This window comes from Echeneis naucrates, chromosome 16 (assembly GCF_900963305.1).
Source record: "Echeneis naucrates chromosome 16, fEcheNa1.1, whole genome shotgun sequence".
In the NCBI taxonomy this organism is placed as follows: Eukaryota; Metazoa; Chordata; class Actinopteri; order Carangiformes; family Echeneidae; genus Echeneis; species Echeneis naucrates.
This window is the reverse complement of record NC_042526.1, coordinates 18,645,859-18,661,973: the sequence shown is the minus strand read 5'-3', so window position 1 is coordinate 18,661,973 and position 16,115 is coordinate 18,645,859. Positions and strand designations below refer to the sequence as shown.

General features: G+C 42.0%; 1 protein-coding gene across 1 annotated transcript in view; it reads left to right on the top strand.

Moving 5' to 3' along the window:
• ppm1h (protein phosphatase, Mg2+/Mn2+ dependent, 1H) overlaps positions 1–9,756 on the top strand; it is a 34,513-nt gene extending 24,757 nt beyond the window's left edge. The window contains exons 7-10 of the mRNA XM_029522885.1: positions 2,938–3,001; positions 5,211–5,318; positions 8,432–8,583; positions 9,003–9,756. Of these exons, the coding sequence (XP_029378745.1) occupies positions 2,938–3,001; positions 5,211–5,318; positions 8,432–8,583; positions 9,003–9,150 (472 nt within the window). The 3' untranslated portion in view covers positions 9,151–9,756. The remainder of the gene's footprint in view (positions 1–2,937; positions 3,002–5,210; positions 5,319–8,431; positions 8,584–9,002) is intronic.
• The last annotated feature ends 6,359 nt before the right edge of the window (positions 9,757–16,115 follow it).

Here is a 16,115-nt window from a genome sequence, read left to right as displayed (position 1 = left end):
CCATGATCAAGGCCACGCTCTAATGAAGGCCTGCAGCCCACCTCTGTCTGTCTCACTCCCTCACTTTCTTTATCTCCCCTCCCTCGGCTGCTTGGACCAGAGCGTGAGCTGGCGTCAGAGTGTTGGAAGTGTTAATGGCTGTTTTCATCCAGGCAGACGGATGGAGGGCAGTCTTGTTTGCGAGACATCCCAGAGTGATAGATACTGAGCAGTCAGCCGTGGAAGCCATAGCAACACAGGCAGGCAGGCAGGCAGGCAGGCAGGAGGGAAGATGGGGATGTGGCTGGAGAGAGATAGAGAGAGAGAAATGAGAGTGGATGAGATCAAAATCAGATGAGATGGAAATTGGTTCAAAGAAAGAGTGAGATTTGAGTAGATTGAGGTAAGCTTCAAAGATGAGGGAGGGGAGGATGGAGGAACAGAAAAAAGGGTATTGTGTAGGCTACATAGGGCAGTGATGAATGACAATAAGCGGCACTCAAGCTGTTCCTCCTTAATGCTGACGCCCACTGGGGTATCTGTCCTCCCCCAGATCCTATAGACAATAAAGGAGAGAGGAGGGAGACTAACGCACACCTTCATCACTGTCAAATATTTTCACCCACAAGTAGGCTCCTCCTGTCTTGCTCCTCCTTTTTCCCCCAATCTGCCTTTTGTGCCGGTGTGATTGACGCTTGCGGCTTCACCGTACATGGAGAGTCACTGGGTCACCGCCATCAGCTGTGGCCTTGCCGTGCTCCTGAGAGCACCCGTCGATCTGTGAAAGGCCCATCAAGGTTAGCCTGAAAGCTTTACTGAACCCCAGCTGTCGGCTTGTGCTAATTTGTCTGACCCATCGGCTGCTGACACCAGCCTGCCACAATGTCAGCTCAAAGTCTCTTGATAGTTGTGTCTGAATGTGTGTGAGGCATGAATGCATTTCTGTGTATGTATGTGTATGTATGTATGTGTATGTATGTGTATGTGTATGTATGTATGTATGTATGTGTATGTGTATATGTGTATGTAAGTGTGTGTTTGTGTGTGCGTGTGGACGCAGGATGCTGAGCACACACTGCTAATAGTTGTCTGCCACCCCTCTAAGTGCCGAGCGGAGATGACATCAGTCCCCTGCCATCCTTTGCCCGCATCTCGTCACCTGCAGCGATGACGATGCAACCACCCCCACCTCCCCCCTCTTGCTTGCATCCCTCTCTCCCTCTCTCTCTCAGTCAGTCACAAGCTGCAATGTACTGGGCATCCAAGCAGCCCTTGAATATGAAAGCGCTCTGTGTTGTGGTGAAACAGTACAGCCCTTGAGCGACTCTCCTCACTGTTTTTAAACTCGATGTCCCAAAGCAGGGAGCAGGTATCATAACAGGATTAATGTGCATCTTTCTCAGTCTGTCACAAAATCTCTAGAGGGAGACCATTCCAGACAACAGGCTCTGGGGATTTCAATTCAAGACATCTTTGAAATAATGACAGAAAGTGTGTCTCTCCGTGTTACTGTGATTTTTGTGAGACTTCAGAAAGGGCGATGTGGCAGCATAAATGGCGTTTCACTGTTTTGTCAACAGAGAGGACCTTCCCCAGTTTAATTAACGCCTCCTTTAATGCTCAGTCTGTCTCTCATCATCAAAAATCTGTCTAGAGCTTTTTCCACACAGTGAACATTGGAAACATCAGAAGGGAAACACTTCTTCAGTCTCTTTAGTCTGTGCTCTACGCTCAGAAGTGTCTGCAGACTCTATTTCTGTGTTTGTGGCCTGCGTTCACTGTGATAGTCCTCACTCTGCACACTTTTGAAAAGTGCTGAGTGCAGCAGCAGAGCACTCGCCTAAGGTGGAAACATATGGTCTCTCTGAGTGGAACCAGCAGTAATGTAAAAACCATCCTGGTCCCTGTTAATCTGCTTCACTGCAGCATAAATACGTTGGATGAGGTGTGTAAGACAGGTCACATGCAATTTACAGAGGAAAGCTTTAAGGTTAGTTTAAAGCAACTTTTCAGGATAAGTAGTTCTATATTTATTGCTAACAAAGGAGTTCCAAACTTACTTTTATGACCATTTTATGACATTTTTCTTCATTTCCTCCAATCGAAAGGCGAAAATTAAGACTTTATTGCATTTATAAATGGAATTTGTTCCTGCTAAGGATTCTGACTGGCATAAGAAGCCAGATTTTCATATTCATAGCACCTGGTGTGAGCTGTGAATGGAAAACTTTATCCTGGCGGCTCTACTGGAAATTGGCTCCAATTTGTAATGTTTCTAGTGCTGCATAGTGAAACAGCTGTTACTTTGAAGTGAAACTGCTCAGTGGGAATTAGGCGAGAAAAAGAAACAGAGTACATTAGTGCACGGCATCTCCACCACAACTGTCTGTGCTGGAAAGGTGAAAAAGGATATTCAGACCTGGTGGGATTGTGTACAGCATCACCGTTTTTCCTTGTGCAGCAGCTCTAGCTGGATTAAGTCTGAAGATTGTAAATTATTCATTAGTTTGGGAAGTTTAAACACCGCTCTGAGAGAAGGGGAATGTGAACATTGATACTCTCGCAGAAAAACGCATGCATGTGTACACACAGACGTGCACACCTCACTGCAACAGACAGTCATAGGAAGCCATCAGTAAACCATACATCTATAGATGTCTCTGTTTTTGACAATGGTGAGACAAGATCAGTGAGAGAAAAAGTAGAAAATAAGGAGGGAATAATGCAAAGGCCCTGTGTGATGTCAAGGAACCACCTCCCCCCTCCCTCCCCAGTCTCGTTTCCCTCCTATCATAGTCTTGCTTTCTGTGCCAGTCGCCCCCAGCAAGGCCTGTTGGTGGTGATGGTGGTTGCGGGTGGGGGGGGGGGGGGGGGGGGGGGTGATGTATCTCCAGGGCATGTGTACATTTCCTCCTATAAACCAAAATGCCATTAAAGTGTCCTCTCCTCTCTGCACAGGGCATATAAAACCATAGAAGATGACGACCTAAAGTTTCCCCTGATCTACGGTGAGGGGAAAAAGGTAAGAAATACTCGGGGGCCACCCCGCTGCAAAAGTTACTCCCACTACTTTGCATGCCTCACCTGTAATCAAAGCTCGCCAGGGCACCTTTAGTCAGCACCCTTAAACTCCATCGCCATGTGGTGGAGCCTGCAAGTGGAAAGCATTCCTGCCCTCTTTTTCCAGACGGATTCACATCCCTCACAAACCTACATCACAGAGCAACTTTCCTCTGTGATCATTTAGTGCCACATTTTTAGTCTAAAAGCACCAACACAGACGAGGAGGTCAGTGATGGGAGTCCCATTAGGGCAACATGTTAGATGATGAAAATGGGATGGCGAACGGATGAAAAGTGACATACTTTAATTGGAACATAAAGCAGATAAGATACCGGCTTTCAGGAAAATCTTAACAGAAAAAACAATAGAAAAGGTCAAGACTTGCACCACAGTGTTAGTGACATTTTCCTCTTCCTCAGTGATTCCGCACGTATGGTGGTGTGATGCATCTTGTGCTTGATGCATTAAAAAGGTCAGAGGAAACATGAAAGAGGAATGAATGTGTTCTCTCTGTGGCCTTCTCCAGTCTGCGCTTTCACACAGACAGACAACAGATTTGTGTTTGACTGATGACTGGGCCAGATGTCACCCAACAGTACTCTGCCTCCAATCATGTTCGGATTTACCGCTGCACAGTTGGCCGTGCCCACGTTGCATCCTCTCCCTTTGAAGTAAGTCGTGTAGATGGATGGCTAGATACAGCGAGGAGGCTTTGTGCAAGGGAGAGTAACACCAGAGCACTTCAAAGCCCAGCACAGAGCCTACTGGGCCCCAGCTCTCAACAATTAATCCCAGGATGTTTCCCTTTCTCTGCCAGAGGAGCTTCACCGCCACTTTGAAACACTCCCCCTTCTGTATCTCCTTCTCTGTGCTGCATACTGATCCAAGCTCATACCTACCAGCCATCGCTTGCCTTCGCAATCCTCTCGCTGTCCTTCTATGCCGCCCTTTTTCATACACCGTACAGTAGATTCAATTAGCCCAGTTCCCCAGCCTGGTGCCAGCAGCCAGTTTTAGAGGCTGCGGTGGCAATTTGTGCAGACAGAGGGAATCTAAAGAAGGCTCGTACAGAGAGCAAATTGGTTTGATGGTTTCTGGGACAAGGGGAACGGTCATTAGGCAATTGCAAAAGTTGAAGATGCTGACAATGAGCTTGTATTTATTTGCCAAAATGATACACATACATCCAGAAATAGATTTACTCCAGGTGAGTGTATATTCTTCAGTGAAATGTCACTAGGGATACATCGCACAGATAATTTCTTTATAGTTATCAGGCATGAAAGTCACATTGTATTTTAGTGTTCTCATCCAAGGAGGTTTGACATATATATATATACAATACAGGCCAAAAGTTTGGACACACCTTCTCATTCAAATTAATAGGAAAGTGTGTCCAAACTTAGCCTGTACTGTATATAAACACTCTTGTTTAAGAAGATCTTGCTTCACAGTCATACACATTCGGGATGTATCAGAAACCATCCAGATGAACACAATCCTAAACCCTTAGACAGTCTCTGCTCAGGAGCAAAATCACAAATGTCAAAATGTTCTTTAACTAGTTACCACTCCCTAGTTTTTCCTTTGTGGCCACTGGATAATTCTACCCTATTGAAACTCAGGGATTAAATCTCAGGAAGATGATCCAGCTGTACATTCTATACTATAGAATACTAGGTGTAGTATTATACTACACTAAGAATAATAGTGTAGTATATACTACACTATTATTGTGATATATGTGATATATATATCACAGTGATATACACTATTATCCATTACTACACTAATAATACTAAGAATAATAGATGTTCTCAACCTTTGGGGAATACTAAACCTCACCTTCCAAATAATTGGTAAATTATAACCCAGGTAAACTTTGCAGCGGTGATGTCAGGCTGCATCTGCACATCTCAGTGATCAAAATGAGTGCAATGTCACCATAACCAGCGGCAAAGACTGCCAAAGCTGCACAAAGACCTGACTTATAATGAACTCAAAATATCCAATGAGACTTCCACTGTATCCCTTTTATCTATTTTTATGGAACGGACACAATGTAAAAAGAGCCATGTTGAATGAAGAAGAGGAAAGTGAACCATTGTTATTAGTGAGTTACATCAACCTCAGACATTGTCCTTCATATCCATCTCCATCTTTTGCAGGCTCGTGTGCTGGCAACCATCGGGGTCACACGAGGCCTTGGGGATCACAATCTGAAAGTGCATGACTCCAACATCTACATCAAACCCTTCCTGTCCTGCTGCCCAGAGGTGAGGCCACATTTACAAAATTTTATCTTTCAGTATTACTTCTGATTCCTCATTCATGCTCACACACGATTGTTAATAGTCCAAAGTTTGGAAATGCATGTATGTCACCTTACCACCCTGAAACTTTTGCTTCCCAAAAATTCATTTGTTATATGACTTCGACAGTTGAATAAATTTTTTACGTTTCACAAAAAGGGGAACAAAAAAATACAATACGAATACCGATCTTAGTCTGGATCTGGAACACGTGACGAGTCCCTGCAATGTTTCCTGCTCCAACCATCTTACTCTTTCACCTAAATTAGTCAGCAAGGAAGAAAACATAGTCGTTTTCCATTTTCAATACCAATTATATGAGAGTTCTTTATGTTCGAAAATGAATTGTTGAAAAAGTAATCAACGTTTGAGCGATACAAAACTTCACAAAGGAAATGCAACACAGGTCCTCAGTAGCATTGAGCATGTTATTGACCTCCAGTTAAAATGAGAGCTAGCAGAGGGAACAGCAACTGAAATGCCTTTTAGCGTTTCCCGCTGCAAACTGCACGGTCAATGTGCACGTTAACATTCCCAACCAGCCTCCACTCTGCAGTGGCTCCTTTCCTTCCCTGTGTCTATTGCATGATTGCAGCAGTAATGAAGCACATGAATCCTCTTGATCTTTAATTCATCACCCTCCGAGTTCAGTCATAGTTCAGCCTCCTTTTTGATCTTAAATTTCTTTTCCGATTTTCCCCTCTGAGATCCCCCGCAGCAGCAATTGTTTCAGACAGAGCATAAACACACTATTTGCGGACTTAAGACATGTCAGGGGCACAGTCGAGGTCCTGTTTGATGTTAAATACAGGAAAAAGTTCTACATAAAGAAATCATTTATGTGCAGGAGGTGGGAAAAATGTTTCTGCCAAGAGGTTTGAAATACTGCACGCTCACAGGTTAGATAAAAGAAAAGAAAAAAAAGCTGACCTTGACATTTGGAGTCCTCAGATCATTCTCATAAGATCAAATGTGGGCACTAAAGAAAAAAGAAAAAATAAATAAAAAAACGGGAAAACAAATGCTGTGGTCATGACCCCCATCTAGACTAGATTTTGATGTTGTTGAAATCGGTTTTGAAATTGCTTCTGGTAAAACTGTCATCTCTTTCAGTTCAGTGACCTCTCTCCTTTTCTTTCTTGCAAAGTTAAACTTAAACTAAAAGGTTTTACAACTACATGGAGTCTCCTGATCCACATAGTCATTCTGGCTTCTTCATAATGGCTTTCACAGCCACCAGGGACATACTTTGCTACTTTCACAGTAATAGCCTCTGCATTAGGTTGATGCATCTGCTGTGAAGGTAACGCCTTCATGAAAGGAATTGCATGAAGCTAAGGGTAACCAATAGTTTGTTTGTTTGTTTTGCTAGTCCAAAGGCTGTTGGCATTATTTTGCATGCTATTTCTGTGCGCAGTGTGCTTTTGTTCGACCATAGTAATTTGAAAGTTTGTGTTGCCACAGTAACATAACTCTTTGTTTAAGCGTGTCTCTGGAAGATTGAGGCCATCAATTGCTTTCAGAAAAATGTCTGAAAGAAGATGCAAAAAGAAAATTGGGCCTGAATGCTAAGTTCACTGAAGTTAAGCATAATCATTTTCTCGCTTACTTCTGGTGGGATCTATCTGTGCAAAAGCTTTTGCTTTTATTTGCAGAAATGTAGAAACATGTCATTTCATTTACTTGTTAAATACAGAGAAATATCAATAAAAAGTGTTATTTGCATTGAATTAGGGCCATACTACAAACACTGTCCACATTACACTGGAAAAGAGGCGGCATGTCCACTTTTCGTTCTCTTCTCTCACGCTACTAATACATATTTCATACCAAATTTCATGTGTGTTGCTCCAGCTGTTATATACAGATCAGGAAATTATTAAATACATGTGAAATCAGATGTCAATCTAACTGCAGCACAGGGTAACTGCCTAATCCAACATTTTTTGCAGTGTTTTTCCAACCTTTTCATATCAAGGACTAGCACTCTTGAATAAAACTTTTAGACCAACTAACTCTCCAACATCCCCAAAACCACATGGCTGTGGCTATGCATGCATTGTTATTACATTTGAGGCTTTTGCCTGATGAAGTGGGACAGTGTATTAATTCCTGTATGTGAACACTGTTTAAAAGTGAATGAAGGTTCTGGGTCTGTAAAGTGAAGCCAATGCTGAAGAGCTTAAAATCAACTTTCTATCTGACTATCATTAGGTGGCTCCACTGGATGCGAAAAGAAGTTAGATTATAATGATTATAATGGTCTATGGGAAAATGGCCCAACTTCTCACTGAAATTATTAGCTCACTGAGCGTTTTTATGTTCTCACTCTGTAGTTTCAAGTCTTCCTCAATACAAAATGAATTCTGGTGATGGCCAAAATATTAACTGGAGGTATTCAAAATGGCAGCTCAGAAACCAGTGGGTCAAAGTGGGCTTAGTCAAAATATTGAAGTGCTGACTTCCGTTGTGTCAGACGTTTTGGTTGACATTCTTTTGAGTGACGCAGTTTTAAATCTCCAGTCAATGATTTTGTCCTTTCTCAGTGATAGTTGATAGTTAACAGGCTACTGTTACTGTTATGCTGTTAAGCACAACTTAAGAGCAAGCTAAGTGTTCATCCACATTTCCCCTGTTATGTCAGTAGATCATTTTAAATCTACAGCATAAAGCATAACCTGTGACTGATGAAGCTACAAGAGTGGACAGTGTCCATAAGCACAGGAATCCTATGAGTAGCACACTTTGAGAGAGGCTGCTGGACAGCAATTTCACTACCATTTACTATTATTACTATTGTTTCTCTTTTCCAGTTGTGCACAGCTCATTTACTTCATTTTTGCATTGCATTGTGAGAAAATAGCATCCATCGCATGCTTATTGTGTAATTTGGTGTATACACATTGCTGGTAATTTCCAGTGTGAACACACATTGTACTCTCGCAGCCTGCTTTGAAGTAGTTTGTAGTACAGATGTGGGGAAAATCCATAGAAGATTAATTATAAATTAACTCTTATAAATTGACTCTTTACAGGTCCAAATGATTCATAGAAACCATGTGTCTCTCAACCGTCAGGTCAGAGTTTACCCATTGGCGCAGTGTGAGCATGGAGCTGACGACGTACTGGTCCTGGGAACTGATGGTTTGTGGGATGTCCTCTCCAACCAGGAAGTAGCTGAACTTGTCACCTGTTTCCTGGCGAACTGCGACCCCGACGATCAGCACAGGCATGTGGGCCCATCACACCAGCTGCAGCCGCCAGTCGGGGCTGAACTTCCTGTCACCCCATCTTATTTGGAGAGGATAAACATTGTTATCTTTTTGTAATTATGCAAATAGCCAAACATTTAAATAAGTAATTTCTCTGATGTCAAGGGAAAGCTTGTAAGACAATTAATGAGGCGCTCTGACTCTTCTCTTGTGATCTTGGTCTCAAATGTTTTGACCTCATGTTTACTGATTTTTGGATTGTTGGATTCTTCTTTATTTTATCTCACCGCACAGACGTGCTTAGTTACTGTGTACTATGTATAACTATCATCAGATTCTACCATTTAACTATCTATAACCTTTTTGTTGATCACCATGTTAAGATGAAGCCTTTATTTATTTATTTACCATTATTTATCACTTTTTTTTATGCCAGGTACACAATGGCAGCTCAAGACCTCATCATGAGAGCACGAGGGGTGCTGAAGGATCGTGGCTGGAGGATATCCAACGACAGATTAGGCTCCGGAGATGATATCTCTGTCTACATCATCCCCCTCATGTACGCCAACAAACAGAATTAACTGAACGACATGACTGCGACTGGCACCAAAATTTGACCCTGCCTTGAACTCTTCATTGTCACTTCTGCAGTTTCCCCACATCCCTTGTGCTCTGTTGGCTTCCTCTACGGCTGGGGGAGCCACGATGTTTGTGGTCAGAGATGTGATGTTTTGACCAGCCCCCCCCCCCCGATCATCTGGGATAACCTTATCCTTTCTTCCCCTTTTTAAAAAAGAAAAAAAAAATACTGCAGAAAATTAATGATGAAGAGCTGAACTACGGATATCTCCAAGGAAGTAGTAAAGCAATGCACAAGTTGAGAGCATGTGCTCTCATGGACGAGATGGTAATACGCATCTCAGGATTGTTGTCAGTAACTACTGCACAATATATATAAATGTGAAAATGTAAATACTCCCAGGTATTACACTTTTTTTTAAGTGTGTTTGTTTGAGCGCCTGTACAGTGTAAAAAAAAAAAAAACAACTAACAAAAACAAACACCCACTAATCTGCAGACCGATGTCATGTGTATATATAAATTAACTATTCCTCCTCTGTTCCATTTGGATTTTAGGGTATTAAGTCAGTTACCCGCAATTGTTAAGCTGAAAAAAAAAAAAAAAAGTGTAAGTCTTCAGATAGTCCGCCAGCTGAGTCACTTCAGGCTGCAGCTGCTATTTTTCCTTTCTTATGACTTATACTCATTGTGTTGCAATAGAGTAGTTGATATTACAGGAAACTTTAAAAATCAAGAAACGTATTTGTCCTTTTTTTTCCCTGCTTACATCTTATCATGTTATCAATTTTCCCCAGTTTTCCTATTAATTCGGGTTTAAGAGGGAAAAATAAATGAGTCTCTTGTTGTGGAACATAGAACAGAGTACCTTATTTTAAGTGTAAAATTGTACATAACTTTTTCAGTGGTCACTTCAGTCTTGTATTGTAAGTGATGTACATCTTGCTAAGACAGTAAGTAGTTATTTGTAACTTGGGAACAGTACTTTAAAAGAAAATTGTTCAATATTTCCTGCCCAATAAAAACAGTGATTCATGACCTTTTTCGTCTGTGTTACTTTGCTGTGTCATTGATCAAAAGCTGTATTATGTGCTGACTATTTACAAGGAAACAAAATAACAACTACAGTATATAAGTAGGGATATTTAATGTTGGCTTATTGTAGAAAACGACCCAAAGACAAGACCTGGCTGTACTGCCTCAGACTGTAGAAACTGTAGGAACTTGAATGGGGACAAATGCTCTCTAACACTGCAGTAACTCTACAGAGTGGCCATAACAGTCTGACAAACTGTGTCAAGTGAGTCCCAAAGCAATATGTGAATGAAGGATGAAGGGTATCAGTTCACAGATAGATTTCATGGTGAAGGCTGCTGCAAGGGGCGTAATTCGACACCAAAGTGCTAACACCCAGAAGTGATGAAAGACAACTTGATAACAAAGGAAAGAAGAAATGCGTGAGTTGTTTGTCTGTAGTTCAGCTGGTTTCTCACTTCATTCCCATAAGTGGGAATGGGTGTGGAATGACTAACTTACAACTAACTGACTTTACATTAAGGTGCAGCTTCTGCCATATCACACTCCCACTGAAGAGATGTGAGAACAAATACTTGAAAATTCTGAGAAGGATGATGTCAATCAAAAGCATCTGTAGTTCATGACAGAGTCACAACATGAACAAAGAGGCAGTCCCCTGGTTTGCGTTGAGACAGGTAAAGGTAGACCTGGTAGGAGTTTTACACCTGAGGCTCCGGAGAAGGTAATTCATTTCCCCACAGCCATTAGACAAGCTTTTTTATGTTGTTTTTTGTTTTGTTTTGTTTGGATATTTTTTTTTACTCAAACTATGTTTTTGAAGGTGGAAACACCTCAACCTGAATTTAGCCCAGCTTCACCACCACAGCAACTCCAGCATCAACAGGTGGTGTGAATTTTATATCAAGAACTATCTGCTTCCTGATTAACTTCCATATGAACAAAAAAAGCAAGAGCAACCCTCATTTCATTCAGTTCAAACAGGGTTTTGTCACATGCAACCATTTTGAATCGTCCTACTGTGAAAAGCAAAGCTGTGACTAGTAATGTTAGTTATGGCTGTCTTCATCCAGTGACAGTGAGGCGGCATCAACACAACAACAACAGTGAAGGGGGGATTGGAATTTGTTTATTATTATTATTATTATTATTATTATTATTATTATTGTTATTTACTATTTATTACTGTGATGTGTCAACATGTCCTCTGTGATAAAAGTCTTTATGGGCCTGAGAAAATTATGAGAACTCAGAAATGTTCTGTTTTGAGCTGATTAATGTCAGCAAGCTTCAACGCTGTGATTGTTTGCAACTCTGAGCAATTAGTAGGCGCATTATTTGTATTTTTTTTTTCATCTCCATTTTATCTTCAGTAATTTATATATATTCTAAGATTTTTTTAAACCAGGAACCAGTTATTAAGGTGAAATGTCTTAGGAGTAGCAGAGCAGAGAGCCAGGGCAGAACTATACAGACCACCCATGTCTAGAATTACAAATAGTGACTTTTATGAGTCAGTTTTCAAGTCTTGTTATCCTATCAACAGGTAGTAGGAGAATGTAAATCCCATATACACCCACTCTGTGGCTTCACACACACACAGGATCTTGAATTTCTGTTGTAGGAGTTTCTTAACTGCTGGGTCCTCTGCAGGAGCTGGAGGGCCATCTGGTCCCCACAGGCCAGCACCGCATCCTCCTCCAGGCAGGCAAGCACTGATCTGGCACTCCACGCCCACTCTCCACACGTGTGTGTGGTCCAGATTGGATGACGGCATTGATGACACAGTCAATGCTGTGGGTGGCTTGTTTTTCCAAGGTCACGGCACTCCCACCCCACCCATGGATGAATCTGAGGGAGATGCTGAGTTGGATTGCAGCGAATACTCATCTCCTGTCCTGGAGGGGCGACGCCGTTTCTCACTGCGTGCAACATGGGAGGGCCAAGGCCACAGCCCTCAAGCCAGATTTCAGAGGACAGTGGTGTTTCTTTCATATTTCAAATTTGGCTGCAACTAATAATTTTAATTTTAAAAATTTCTTCCAAAAAAATAAATAAATGAAATAAAAAGCAAGCGGGTGAATGAAAAAGTAATGTCCTTCACTAAAAATCCCAAATTTCAAAGCTCAAACCAGCAAATGTTTTGTTCTGACAAAAAAAGAACGAAATGAATTAATAATATTCAAATAGTTGATAATTAATTTCATGTCAATCAATTTGTCAAATGCATGGAATCTAAATCCAGGGCTTTAATAATTAGTCGATCAATTATTTGTTTGAAGGAAATTAATCAGTAAGTGAAAGCTGATTAATAATTTGAGTCATTTCTCAGCCAAATCTGATGGTTGCAGAATCCTACATTTGACAATTTGTTTCTTTCCTTATTCTCATGATAGAGTAAATTAAATATTTTTGGCTTTTGGGCGGTAGGTTGAAGAAAAAAAGACACATTTAATTGCATCACCTTGTTCAATTAAATGTGGACTGTGTGATGATTATTTCTGGTTTCTGTTATACACCCAATTATTGATTGGTTAATTGTGAGAATTATTAGCGGATTGATCAATAGTATAAATGAGTTTCCTAACTGTAGATAACCAGGAAAAACGTCATCCCTGAGAAGCTGGAACCATTAGATGTTTTGTATTATTTCATTTCAGCACATTGCAGAAGCAACATATATGAAGGTACTTGGTGAAAAGAAATACACATGCACACTCAAGGGTGTACTGTCCTGTCCAAGGTGCAGCTGCTTCGGCAGTGCAGATGTGATACCCTACGTGAGCGGGCAGATTTTCCACAGCGGGCTCTAATTTACTGCTTTAGAGCTTTGGGTGCCTCCAGAGTGATTTATCTGCAGCCAGTCTCAAATGAGAGCTCCGACACAAGATAGATGAGGACGTGGGCTGCCTCAGCACAGCTCACTGGTCCACAGCCTGGCTCTCTATACGGTCGGAATGATGAATGATGTTTGCTTTACCCCGCAGGCTGGATTACTTGTATTTCTTACACCTATTCGAATGTGTTTAAGGCAGCGTTGTGGGCTGCTACTCAACAGGCTTGACAATAACTACCGGTTTCCTGTGGGGTTTGTTTACTAGTCGGCGTGTTCTGCAAAGGGGAAGAAGTCTCTCCTTTCAACCTACCTGTTTCTCCACAATAAACACCTAGAGCAGGATTTATTGTGTAATATCAGGCAGATGCTAGTGGGAGGAACTGTAGCCCAGGATGAGCATAACTCCGTCTGACACTCCATCATGTGTGAACTCATAAATATTTCATGGAAGTATCCTTGGAAGGTCAAATGCAGGATTCAATCTTCAGTCAGTCACTGAACGTCAGGCATGCTCTCCTCTGGGCTTAGAAGGAAGGGGGGTGGGTTCAAGTCGACTGCAGGCCTTGCATTGTTGCATGGACCCAGTGCTGCCCGCCCCCTACAGCCAATCCAAGCTCATTATCTGCCCCCCACCCCCACCAATCATGAGACCATTGACTGACCATACTAATGTGATACAGAGCAGCCAGATGCTGTTAGGGACCAGAGGGAGGATTTCAAAGGTTAACTCACAACACATGACCCACATCAGCACTCTGCTCCCGGTGTGCGTGTGTGTGGGGGGGGGTTAAAGTCATGTGCTATCTGTGTGCAGCATAGAGTTCAAATGCTGAGGCGCAAGCAGACACACACAACCCAGATTTATCATAATAATCAGATTATTTGGTGAACAGTGCCAACATCGCTGCACAGATTTATGTCTGAGCTCTGCCCTGCATAGAAGAGGTGTTTGGATGCAGGAGGAGCACACGCACACACAGAGACGCTCCCCTAGTGTCTGATGGTATGCAGCATTATTAACAAAGGAAGGGAGAGCCATAAAGCTCGATCGTGTGTATTTGAGCAGATGTATTGTAGGATACCTCGGTGGGCAGCGGGAGCCACGTCACTCCTCTCCTCATAGCAACAGTACTTGACCTACATGCTTTCTACACAGCCCACTCCGCCTGAGGTGCTGGAAAACTATGCAAATCCACACCACTTGCCTCTGCATTCTTAAAAAAAGTGCAAAGCAAATTATCATAACTTGCATACTAAAAAAAATAAATTGACCATCTAACACATGTATTATTATTTCTCCTTCACCCTGCAGGAAGAAGAGAAAAGACATGATAGCACCAGCTAAAAGATGAAGAACATGTTAATGAATCTAAATGTATAAATGAAAACTGCGAACACCAAAGTCCTTCTGTTCCTTCTCCTCCTCCTCCACAGCACAGTCAGTCACTGTTTTATTGGATGGACACATGATACAGCTGTGAGGCGGTTTCAGCTCAAAATGCAACAAATGCAACGCACAAGCCATTGTCCGTTTAGAAGCATTGAAAAACACACACGATGGCTGCTTACAACAGCAGCGACGTGCATTTACCGAGAAAAATAAATAAATAAATAAATAAAAAAACACACACACACCACCAAAAAATAACAAATAAAAAAGCCGTCCTTTCTAGATGCTTTCCTTCCCCTTTCTTCTCCTGCTCGGCTGAAGTGGAGGCACCAGCACTAGCAAGGCAGTAGCTTGCGCAGTCATCTCCATAGCGGGCAGTGTCACAACCCAACCAACAGCACAAACTACTACCTCAGCCAGTGCCTGGGCTCAGTGCAAGGAGGGGAGCCCAAAAGCACGACGATTTACAAACAAGAAAAAAAAAATATATATTTCAAAAAACAAACAAAAAGAAGCAAAAACAAAAAATGAAAAAAGATGGAAGAAAACGGGCAGAGGTGAAGAAAGGCAGCAGGCGTTCAGCGACATTCCCATGCAGCCGAAGGTGGACCGTCCTCTCTCTCAGTGTCGCTGCTCTTCGGTGCAGACTTGAAATAAGAGGGGAAACCCCGCCCAGGCAGACCTGCTCCCCCTCCCTCCTCTGCTAACCCCCCACCACACACACACACAGGCCCTTTCCCCTCATATGACCCAGCGGATGGTCCTTAGCTAGGGCTCGGCGACCTGGGGGGGGCGGCACCGCGGATCACAGGGATTTGATAAGAGACTTTGCAGTAAAATACAAAAAGGGAGGAAAAGGAAATGAAAAGTAATTCCTTTTAGCATCTATGCAACTGGATCAATATTAACTCCCACACTATACTGATGTGGTGTAGAACTATTATGTGTTATTTGAGGACCCTAGGATCAGTTACAATATGGATTAACACACTAAAGACGTGTCCCGTTTTGTCTGAGCTTCTTGTCCAAAACCACTGTGTTCATCTTCAACTTCTCAGGTTTTATGTCAATTTGATGTTCAATCACATATTACCAAAAAAATCGTTTTTTGTTTTTTTTTCTTTAAAACTTGAATCCGGGTTAGATGACTACTGTTTTGTTTTTTTTTTTTCATTTGCCTGATAGATTAATAAACAAGTCTGGCTTGTTTCTCAGTCACAAATGACAAAAGCATATTTAGTTGGTGTTACATCTCTACAAGGGTGAGTTAAGTTTTTCATCAGATTACTTCCAAACACTCAACTGAAAGTGGAGTCTACAGAAAAACAGTCAACTTCCTATTTATGCTCCCCCTTCAAATCGGCCTCAATTCAACTAGAATTCACTCCAATGAAGACTGGCTCCAAAAGGGCCAATGCACAAACACTCCAAATTCCCAACAGCAAATAATGTAAACATGTTTACAGCTGGGTACAAAAAAATGTTTATAGCTAGCTGGTCTTTGTGGAAAGAACATGTAAGAGGTGATTTTTTTTTTTCTAAAAATGCATACAACAAAGTGTCACTGCCACACACATCATCTCAGCTCTCTGGATTATTTGCTGGAAGACAAGAAGACTAAGGCCCTTCCAAGATAGTGATGGTGAAGTAGTCTCTCTGAGCCACAAAACCACACTTTAGAAAGCTGATGGTGACCTCACTGGGGA